The sequence below is a fragment of the Stegastes partitus genome, unplaced genomic scaffold, assembly GCF_000690725.1.
Source record: "Stegastes partitus isolate 25-593 unplaced genomic scaffold, Stegastes_partitus-1.0.2 Scaffold1605, whole genome shotgun sequence".
NCBI lineage: Eukaryota > Metazoa > Chordata > Actinopteri > Pomacentridae > Stegastes > Stegastes partitus.
Window position 1 is genome coordinate 1 of NW_007579336.1, and position 9,916 is coordinate 9,916.

At 39.5% G+C, this 9,916-nt stretch overlaps 2 protein-coding genes across 2 annotated transcripts; one reads left to right on the forward strand and one right to left on the reverse strand.

Annotated features, from left to right (window-relative positions):
- Nucleotides 1-109: 109 nt before the first annotated feature.
- psmd7 (proteasome 26S subunit, non-ATPase 7) lies at nt 110-4,785 on the reverse strand. The gene is made up of 8 exons (XM_008300894.1): nt 4,650-4,785; nt 4,144-4,235; nt 2,406-2,498; nt 2,221-2,318; nt 2,017-2,097; nt 1,782-1,873; nt 1,437-1,635; nt 110-718 (listed from the first exon to the last, which is right to left on the reverse strand). The coding sequence occupies exons 1-8, from the start codon at nt 4,721-4,723 to the stop codon at nt 461-463; spliced, it is 987 nt and encodes a 328-aa protein (XP_008299116.1). The 5' UTR covers nt 4,724-4,785; the 3' UTR covers nt 110-460.
- Nucleotides 4,769-6,605, forward strand: LOC103371537 (dynein light chain roadblock-type 2-like). The gene is made up of 4 exons (XM_008300893.1): nt 4,769-4,867; nt 5,081-5,156; nt 5,989-6,156; nt 6,317-6,605. The coding sequence occupies exons 1-4, from the start codon at nt 4,865-4,867 to the stop codon at nt 6,358-6,360; spliced, it is 291 nt and encodes a 96-aa protein (XP_008299115.1). The 5' UTR covers nt 4,769-4,864; the 3' UTR covers nt 6,361-6,605.
- Nucleotides 6,606-9,916: the final 3,311 nt, after the last annotated feature.

A 9,916-nucleotide genomic window follows, 5' to 3' on the forward strand; every position in this document is an offset into this window, starting at 1 on the left:
GACCCTAAAAATATGAAGGTGACCTCAAAACAAACATGACCACACACCTGCCTGAAAGCAAATTACCTACCTCTTTTTAAAATTCTGATAAAACCGCAAAAACAACACATTTCTTATATGATCCCAATTTAATGAGTGATACAGAAACAAAACGTTTTCCTCAATCTTACAAAAAAGGAATACCAGGTGTTACACAACACCAGGAGCATGGCAACTGTGGAAACAGCATAAACACGTTCTCACAGTTCAGAACATCAAGCATCATCATCTCGATACGATAATAACAGTCTTTGAGTGCCACTGGTGACCATGAGGCCAAATCTCAAATGACACCATTCCCCATATAGAGTCCTACTTTTAGCCTGAGACCCACATACAGAGCTGTGCCTGTGGGCAGAAAGTAGAGCACCATCCAGATGAAGACGGTGTGATCCGAGAGAAGACCGCAGAGGAGGAGCACTCATTTCTTCTTCTTCTCATCTTTCTTGGCGCCGTCCCCTTTCTCCTTGTCCTTGTCTTTCTCGTCTTTTTTCTCTTTGTCGTCTTTCTTCTCTTTCTTGCCTTCCTCCTTTTCCTGTCCTTCCTTCTTTTCTGCGTCTCGGTTGGAAATCTTGTTGTTGATCAGGTTGTGCAGAGCCACCACAGAGCGTATGAGCGAGGCCAGGTAGACCACCAGCATCTGGTCGTTGGTCTTTAGGTAGAAGGCTTTTGTGAACTCCTGCAATTGAAATCCACAATATTTAGTAACATGGAAAGTCTTGTTCGAACAACAAATAGCATCTTTATATGATGTGAAATTTCCAAGGATCTGGCGATGAAATAATACAAATATTTATTCAATACATACTTTGAAATACACAGAGATTTATGTGATGCAAATATTTGATTAAAATGTTTAGGATAAAAAGAAACCATTCATAAACGGCCCATGGATCAAATCATGTTGTTGCTTTATCACAGACTGTGACCACAAATCCTGTTGGTAGCCAAGTATTTAAGAATAAAATTTAACATTTGATAATTCGTCATAACTTCTCATTGGGAAAACACCATTAAAGCCTCAGCTGCATGTGTCTTACTAGACCTCAGTTCAGACTTTGTTTGCCCTCCAGTGGATGAAAGTAGAAGCTGCTGCTCACTTAGAGGTTAAACCTTAACCTTTTGTTTTCTACTCCACATCTCTGTGATTCACTGCATTAAATTAAAATCTGAAGTAACAGTAAGTATGCAGTATTGCTAACAATGTAACCTGTAACTGTAAGTATTGTTGTAACTTTAATTAGCACAATTACACAATTAAGCAAGAAAAAGTATTTCTGCGAGTATCACTTTAGGCTGAGTGAAATCAGTGGCGCTATAATTCAAAGGACAATTTCCCTTGAAAGATTGCCATAAATTAACATGAAGCACATGCATGTCACGCATGAACAACTTACCAGTAGATTTACATCTGGCAGCAGGTTGAAGACATCCTGCAGCTGGTAGATGATCTGGTGGTTGATGGGAAGTTTGCCTGCGGCCACCCTCTCCAGGTAAGAGCGGATGTCCAGTAACTTTGAGTTGAGTCCCTTTAGGCCATGAACCTGGTTTGTGATGCGTTGCGACAGAGTGCCCACTGTCGTATCTTTGATGTCTCTGTAGTCAGGATACAGTAGACAAGAAGTCAATGAGGATGTGGACAATACTGGTTCAGGAAGTTTTCTGTTGTTGACTATTTCTGTTTAATGTGATCAACTCTGAGGCTATACTATGTGTGTGTGAGTCAAAGGTTTGCTTCGTACCTCAGCAGGTGCTCCACTCCCACCTCCTCTGCTTCTTCCGCTCCGATCTCACTGGTGACGTGTTCAAATGTCTTGGACGTTGGAGTTCCATCCTGTAAATAGCAAGTTGCACATATAGAAACAAAAATTTAAACTCTGATCTAAACTTGAGTTTGTTTTCAGCCTATAAACATCAACACAGCAAAACACAATTCCTCTTGCTGACTTGCTTTGGTGCAGTTCATGGTTCACTTACGTCATGTATTTCCTCCACAGAGATGTACGCTTCTGTGGGCAGACCAAGATCTTTGGGCTTCACATCTATAATGACTAACACCTGGTAGGATAAAAAGAGAAGTGTATATGTGGGTTATTCATCATCAGAATAACCATGACTAGAGGGAGGTGATGTCCAGAGACATGCCCATTAAAATGAGGGAAAAGCAGAGCAGCTACATACCGAATTGGTACAGTACTGCTTGATGAGCTCATTGATGGCAATGTCATTCTTATGTAACTTGGGCCCTGTGTGGTACCATCCGACTATTCTTTCTCTGGCTGGAAAAGCAGGACAGAAGTATGAAATCAGGATAACGCAGGGAGTTTAAACACAACTAAATTTCATTGACAAAACCACTGCCTTACCGTTAACTTTCTTGAACATGCCGTACATGTTCTCCAAGTAGTCATGATCCAGGAACCACACCGAGTCGTCCCTGTCGTCCTCATCAAATGGCACTAAAACATAAACGAAGAGTTAGAGAATTCACCCTAAATATTCATTATTTTTGACAATAATTCAGCTGTATATTGTTCTGTAGAGTCACAAATCCAGAGGTAAGTTTTCTGTGAACTTCTGTGACACCCAGTGAACCTGCACTGAGCATTGCAAGTTTCAAAAGCATGTTTTTCTTCTTTTTTTTTCTTTAAGTTTCCAAAATTACACCATTTATCAGAGCCACAAACTATAAAAACATAAAAAATCTGAGGATTTTCAACTTTCTGAGAGTCCCTGAACTGATCATGTGTGCAGTTTCACCTAGAAAATAAACCTAACTAAACTGAAGCTTACAGTCATGATTTTTTTTCAGAGAAATCTTTTAATTCTACACCTCTCGTTTAAAAATCCACCATAAGTAAACTGTTTGCACCAGAGCCTATACAAAACAAAAAATTCTGCAATCCTCAGGACACCTGGGAAACAATGACTGACTCAGCTGTGACCATCAGTCGCGTGAGAAAAATTCAGAAATTGTTCAGCTGAACTGCAGGCTGTATTTACACAAAGCAAGGATGAGACAAGTTTGGAAATAAATTAAAAGAAATTGAGAAGAAAATAAAACATACTAAATCTACAAAATAAATGCAGCATGGCTGAAAACCTGTAAACAGAGGAGCAAGTTGTCTGCAAGTTGTTTGAAGATATGATCACCATGGTGACACTTCTTTCTAGAGCTGATGTGCAGAGTAATGTGAAAAACGCTTCGGTACTAAAGCTTATAAGAATATACATAGTAAAATATCAATAATATGTAGAGCTCCTATGTTTCTTCACCAATGGTAACACCTGTGGGCGCATGAAAAAATGTGATATAAAATGTTGATTCCAAACTTTTTAATTTTTGGTAAATAAACAATCAAAGAAATTTCTGCTTCAAGGTGGCTCGGTGGTTAGCACCGTTGCCTCGCAGCTAGAAGGTCGCCGGTTCACGTCCCGGTGAGGACACCCGGGATCTTTCTGCGTGGAGTTTGCATGTTCTCCCCGTGCAGCGTGGGTTCTCTCTCCAGCTTCCTCCCACAAAACATGTTGAGGTTAACTGGTAGGTGTGAGTGTGCTTGGTTGTCTGTCTCTAAGTGTAGCCCTGTGATAGACTGGTGACCTGTCCAGGGTGTCCTCTGCCTTCACCCTGAGTCAGCTGGGATACGCTCCAGCCCCCGTTACCCTAGTGAGGATTAAGCGGTGTATAGATAATGGATGGATGATTCTGTCATTATAACTGTGTCATACTACACAGTGAGTCATGTCTGAGCTGTCTTTACTTCTACCCATTGTTGTGCTGTTTCCACAGAGGGGCAGGATTTTATAGTGCAGTGAAAAACAAGCCTACAGTGAGTAAAAATGTAACAGTCAGGAAAAATGCCAAGAAACTGCTTGAAAATCAGAAGATCAAGTGAGCTTTCAAGTGTCTAAAAGAACTCTAAATTTAAAACACAAACCTGGGTTACAAACTGGTGTGTGACTTCATCAGGCAAACGAAAATGCTACTAAGTTTTTATCTTATTACAACTCTCAGCTACTAATGCTTCCGTTTTCTTTGTAGAACTGCTCTTGATTTATCTGATCTCTCTCTGATCCTCTGAATGGTGTCATCGTGACACTTACCTGCAAAACTATTTGAGACGTCGAGAACTTTTTTCTGCCATGATCCCAGGAGGACTCCAACCACTCGTTTCTGGTTTCCAACCTTTCCTATCCTGTGAATTAAAATGACAAATGATCAGAATACATTAAGTTGCTAGTTTGTCATAGTTTGACAAAAGTGATCGGCAGTCGTTAGCTGTCTTTTAGGCTAAGCTAACGTCAATGCCCAGTTCGTTATGTTTTCAACCGGTGAAGAAATGAATGACAAGGTAGTGCCATTAGTGTGATCGCAGTAGCAATCACAACTACTAATCGACCCTACGGTGTTACTAATTCATTTAACAGTCTTACACTTCTTGTTCGCTAACACAGAGCTAACTAGCTTGGTCATGTCTGCATTCACTCTCAACGGGGCTCTGACTCAGCAGGGCTAGCATTAGCTTAGCCTAGCAGCAGCGTTGCGCTTCTGGACAATTTAACTTCCAATATTTGCGATAGGACTGAACACAAACACCGAGCTCACTGACCTGTTAAAATGATCGACAACGCTGAGCAACACAAGGGGATGAACGACCACATTTTCCACCGCTAACTCCGGCATTTTCGCAGTGAAGATAAACAGCACACAGCCACTTCCACACAATGACGTCTGAGCTGCACTGCGCCTGCGCCTGACGTCCCTTCCGTTTCTCTTGGCAACAGAGACAAGCGGAGAAGAGACGGAGGAGCCGCAGCAGACAAAATGGTAGGAGCGGAGCAATTTAGTCAAAAGTATGCTATTAACATATCTTAAAACTTAATGATAGACTCAGCAATGTTTATATTTAAGTTAAATATCCTCAAGTAGCTATTCAGTGACTCTTAGCTAACTTTGTGGCACTGCTAGCTAGCTCTTTGTCGACCATCCTTCAGTGCTGTTTTATCAGAATGTACTTTTTAAATTTTCTTGGTCAAACAGGATGAAGTTGAAGAAACACTGAGGAGAATTGAAGCCAGTAAAGGTGTGATTGGAACCATAGTTGTCAATGCAGAAGGTGAGTTAAGCCAAAAACAAAAAAATAAAAATATAAAGTACAGTTTTTAATAAATCAAGCCATTTGTTAGAGCATATAATACTGTAGGTTTTAATTTAGTAAACTTTCTTTATATTACATTTAGTATTGTGGGGTCGTAACCTAATATTTAAATTAGTCAGCTAAATAATCGTAAACTAATTGGGAAGTATATATTATTGTAGAACTTCAACATCTGAATTAATCAGGTCAGTTTTTAATATATATATATAATAATATGGCTTATATTTAATTATTGGGGTAAGTTTGTATTCTGTATAATATTGTAGGGCCTTAACTGTATTGTCTAGATTAGAAAGGTTCATTTGTATTATATGTAGTATTTTATATTATCTTGCTAGTGTGTTAACCATAATATGTAAATTACTCAGATAAATTTAGATAATATTATATGGTGTTTATCTTTATTTTTACAGTAGTCAGATCATTCTTTAGAATAAATATTATTGTAGGTTCTTAACCTTAACATTTAAATTAGTCAAGTATATTTGTGTTATGTATAATATTATGGTTTATTTTAGCTTTAATATTTATTTTGGCCAGGTAAATTTGTATTCTGTATAATATTGTCAGGTCTTAGCTGTATTATATGAATTACTCAGGTACATAATACATAATGCTGTAAGGTTTTAGCATTAACATTTAAACTCGTTAGGTAAATTCCTAATGCTCGTCCTGTTTCTCTGCTGGAAAGCCCTTTGGCTCATCATCTGTTGTTTTAAATGTCCGATATAAGTAACAGTGACTTGACTCCGCAGTGCAGTCTGTAACGATTACTGTTTTGTCTTTTAAGGTATTCCCATCAAAACTACTTTAGATAACCCCACAACTGCTAAATATGCAGAACTTCTGTGCCAGCTCTCGACGATGGCCAGGAACACAGTCAGAGATATTGACCCTCAGAATGACTTCACCTTCCTCCGCATCCGCTCAAAGAAACATGAGATCATGGTTGCAGTCGGTGAGCATGTAGTAGTTTTACCTATTGGTATAGTTGACTTAATGGTTATCCCTGACACAGACATTTAATATGATCTCAGTCAAGAGCTGAACACTTTCTTGGCTTCACTGTTGTCACTACATTTGCACGTCTGATCTTCTCTTCTTTTATGTCTCTGCAGAGAACAGCTATCTGCTGATAGTCATCCAGGACCCATGTGAATAACTGGCAGGCATTTCCATGGGACTCAGCCTTTGTCACATGGTGGTGTTTTATCTGGGGAAAAGATTTTTTCTCTGTGTTATGCTGCTCCATGTACTGCGTAATCCCTCTTTTTCTACTTGGCACTCATAGCCTTTCATAATATGACACATTGCTTGTTTTAGTGTCACTATTTCTTTCATTTTACTTCTTTGTGTTGACATTAAATAAGTCTGTGAAATAAAGCTGCTTGTCATTGTGCAATACTACGTCATCCCTGTTCATTCTGTTAAAGTCCAGACGGGTGACAAATTCAATCAGCAATCTGAATTATTTGGAAACAGAACAAATATAGATGCTCTTATACGTGTGGGGGTGCTGAATCATACAACTGAGCCATGAAATATTATGTGTAAAACATAGAAAAAGTCAGAAGTATTCCTGTTTGGGAGCTGATTTAATGTCAAGAGAAAAAGATCGAAGTGACTTTAAAAGGTGGATTTTTATTGGGCCAAAGATGGCAGTCAGGAACTCTGACTGAAGATGACTGAAGTGGATTTAGAACAAGCCTCAAAGTTTGACCCAGTGAGGACATCTCATGGCTCCATATTACAGGTCTTATGGGATACTTAGAATCCCCTTCTTTCTTTACAGAGGAGAATCCCTTGAAACCACTACAAAGTGAATATAAATGATCACTTTTATCGACAGACTGAACAAGTGTCATATGTTTTACTTAAGTAGTGTCACAGTGTAAAAGTCCTCCATTCAAAATATCACCTGAATAAAATTACTTTTAGCAACTCTAATGTCAGATTTAACCCCTAAAACTCACCTCTGTGCATCGAAGTTACATATTTATATATCTATTTTCCCCATAAAATGAATCCTCCTGGTGGTTGGTTTATATGAAGCTCTGCACTATTTCTTTGTCTAGAATGTGCAGATCTATGGATCCCTCGTCTCTTTCTCCATCCACCCCTCTGCTACCTGCTGCAGCTCGAGCACACCAGCTCGCCTACAACTCTGTTCAAACACTGCAAAACTATTCTGTGCAGCACAATAATAAACTGTCATATTGAAGTAATTCAGCCACACGTATCTGAACCGAAAACCAATTCTGAAGACAAATAATGATGAGGAATGCTTCAACCCGTGAGTTTGGACTGGTTTCTTACTTTTGTTTTGTATGAAACTCTGTCTGAAGAGTCGATGGTGTAGGACGTGGCGTTGACTGCTTAATTTACTTATGATGTGTCTTCTAGCATATGAAATAATAGCATTTAGACAAACAAACAAACAAAACACAATAGACACATCAGTTTTAGATTATTTAAAGTTGTTGCTATACACCGAGGTTTAAGAAGCACTTAACAGCTGATTGGGATGGAGCCAGTGCTAACTACGTTTTTTATCAATATTCACCAGTTTTCTGGTTATTTGTATTGTTTTTGTTTGTTTGTTTGTTTGTTTTTACTCATTTCTAATAAAATGAATTGATTTAAAAAGGCCCTACTTTGGCTCTCTCTCTATCTTTAGTCACTCTGGGATCTTGTGATCTGGCCTGCAGCACTATTTGATCGCTTCCCAACAGGAGCAATAGTCAGTCAACTCTGAAGGATAAATGTTTAAACATATGTAAAACATAAAGAAACAAAACCTTTTCATTTTGTGTTTGAGTTCTACATTAATTTTTTATTTTACTGCTGATGTACATCGGTTCTAAATATCAGCTTGATTACTCAGAATCAGTAACAATGCATTACAGTTCATAGAAGCTTCATATGATTTGTATGTGAATCCTAAAGGCCCTCCACATACAGGTATCTATACTTATGCAGCCTGATGAATGCTGTGCCTGACGGGCATCTCTGCCACCTTTCTGTGGATTTTGTTGTACTCATGTGCAGCTTATCCCGTTTTCCTTCTTGTTGCACAGTTTGGTGGCGTCACAAACCCGACATAACTCCACCCAATTTACACCCGATCAGAAAGTCTATTCGGTGAAGGTAAAAGAAAATGCCTGTGTGTGTGTGTCTGTGTGTGTGTGTGTAGGTGTCTGTACAGAGCCTTTAATTACCTCTGGCTGTCACATAAATCTGCAGTGTTTTCCTTTGGAATGCAGTAACGAAGAGGTATAAAGGCACATAAAATGAACCATACCTTGAGAAGAAGTACTTAAATACCTTTCCCTTCTGCTTTTGAGCTGTGTTGAAACACTCTTATCCACATGGGAGTGGCCTTTTTACAGGAATGCAATGCCACCAAACCTCCAGGCAGCACAAGAGGACATTGAGTGTTTTGATGAAAATGAGTCACAGCTGCTGTATCTCAACCACATTTAACACCCTTTTCAGATTTTGGAGCATCTCCTCACACAGCACTTGCAGCCACCATCATCCAAACATCAACTGAAGGAAAAACTTTTAGTAGGAATGATGTTTATTTCTCAGCCTATCAGCCATCCATAGATGGTGTTGTTGTAGGTTTTAACAGTTATGTGATGAAGTTATGTGACGTTTCTTCAAGGCCCTCTTTCATTACAATCATTTCTTAAACACATTTTTAAAAACTCAATGCCTATCAGTTCATCCATTAAACATTATCTATGCATCGCTTAATCCTCACGAGAGTCGTGGGGGGCTGGAGTCTATCCCAGCTGACTCAGGGTGAAGGCAGGGGACACCCTGGACAGGTCACCAGTCTATCACAGGGCTACACTTAGAGACAGACAACCAAGCACACTCACATTCACACCTACGGACAATTTAGAATCACCAATTAACCTCAACATGTTTTTGGACTGTGTGGGAGGAGGCTGGAGAACCTGCTGCACGGGGAGAACATGCAAACTCCACGCAGAAAAATCCTGGTGTCCTCGCCGGTACGCAAACTGGTGACCTTCTTGCTGCGAGGCAACGGTACTAACCACCGAGCCACCTTGCAGCCCCCATCAATTCAGGAAACTGATATGGGAAGTAATGAGACTGAAACTAGCTTTACATTCACCTTTGACCTTCATCAACTCTGCTGCCATTAGGATAATCTCGTCTTGTGCATAAGTTCATTACATTGTACAGTGAATAAACTGGCTCCTTTAATTGACTATTTTAACAGAGCAAACTACAAAAAAAAACATAAAAAGTTTGCATTATAACCTTTGATTTGCCCCTTTATACACTGAGCCTTTTTCACAGTGTGATGAAATAACTCAACAAACTAATGTACCTTCTTTTGTCAGGTGAAGCAGCGACTTCAGGGGATGTGATGCTGACAGCAGCACACCGATACGGGCTATTTTTAAACGCCGCAATCACCGTGACTAAGACTTTGCCTCCTCAAGTGCATGTTAAAATCTGTTATTAAAACACCATCCTTTAAAAATGCAATCAGGTCCACAGTAGAAGCTCCACGTCTCAGGATTGCACTTGTTAAATTCAATCACTGCAATAGTGGAGGACACAATTTGTATGCAAACTTTGAGGACCTGTGTGACGGCAGCTTGCAATTTTGTTTGTGTCTTGGGTACGGAGGGGTTGGACTCGGTGAAAATTATAAATTTTTATGTGCTGCTCTGTGT

What these genes read in the sequence shown, in the direction of transcription:
- psmd7 (XM_008300894.1), bottom strand. Translation starts at nt 4,723, where the DNA reads ATGCCGGAGTTAGCGGTGGAAAATGTGGTCGTTCATCCCCTTGTGTTG. An exon ending in GGAGTGGAGCACCTGCTGAG is followed by an intron (nt 1,636 to 1,781) that starts GTACGAAGCAAA and finishes TCCTGACTACAG; the next exon opens with AGACATCAAAGATACGACAG. An exon ending in TGCCAGATGTAAATCTACTG is followed by an intron (nt 719 to 1,436) that starts GTAAGTTGTTCA and finishes TTTCAATTGCAG; the next exon opens with GAGTTCACAAAAGCCTTCTA.
- LOC103371537 (XM_008300893.1), top strand. An exon ending in CATAGTTGTCAATGCAGAAG is followed by an intron (nt 5,157 to 5,988) that starts GTGAGTTAAGCC and finishes TTGTCTTTTAAG; the next exon opens with GTATTCCCATCAAAACTACT. An exon ending in TGAGATCATGGTTGCAGTCG is followed by an intron (nt 6,157 to 6,316) that starts GTGAGCATGTAG and finishes ATGTCTCTGCAG; the next exon opens with AGAACAGCTATCTGCTGATA.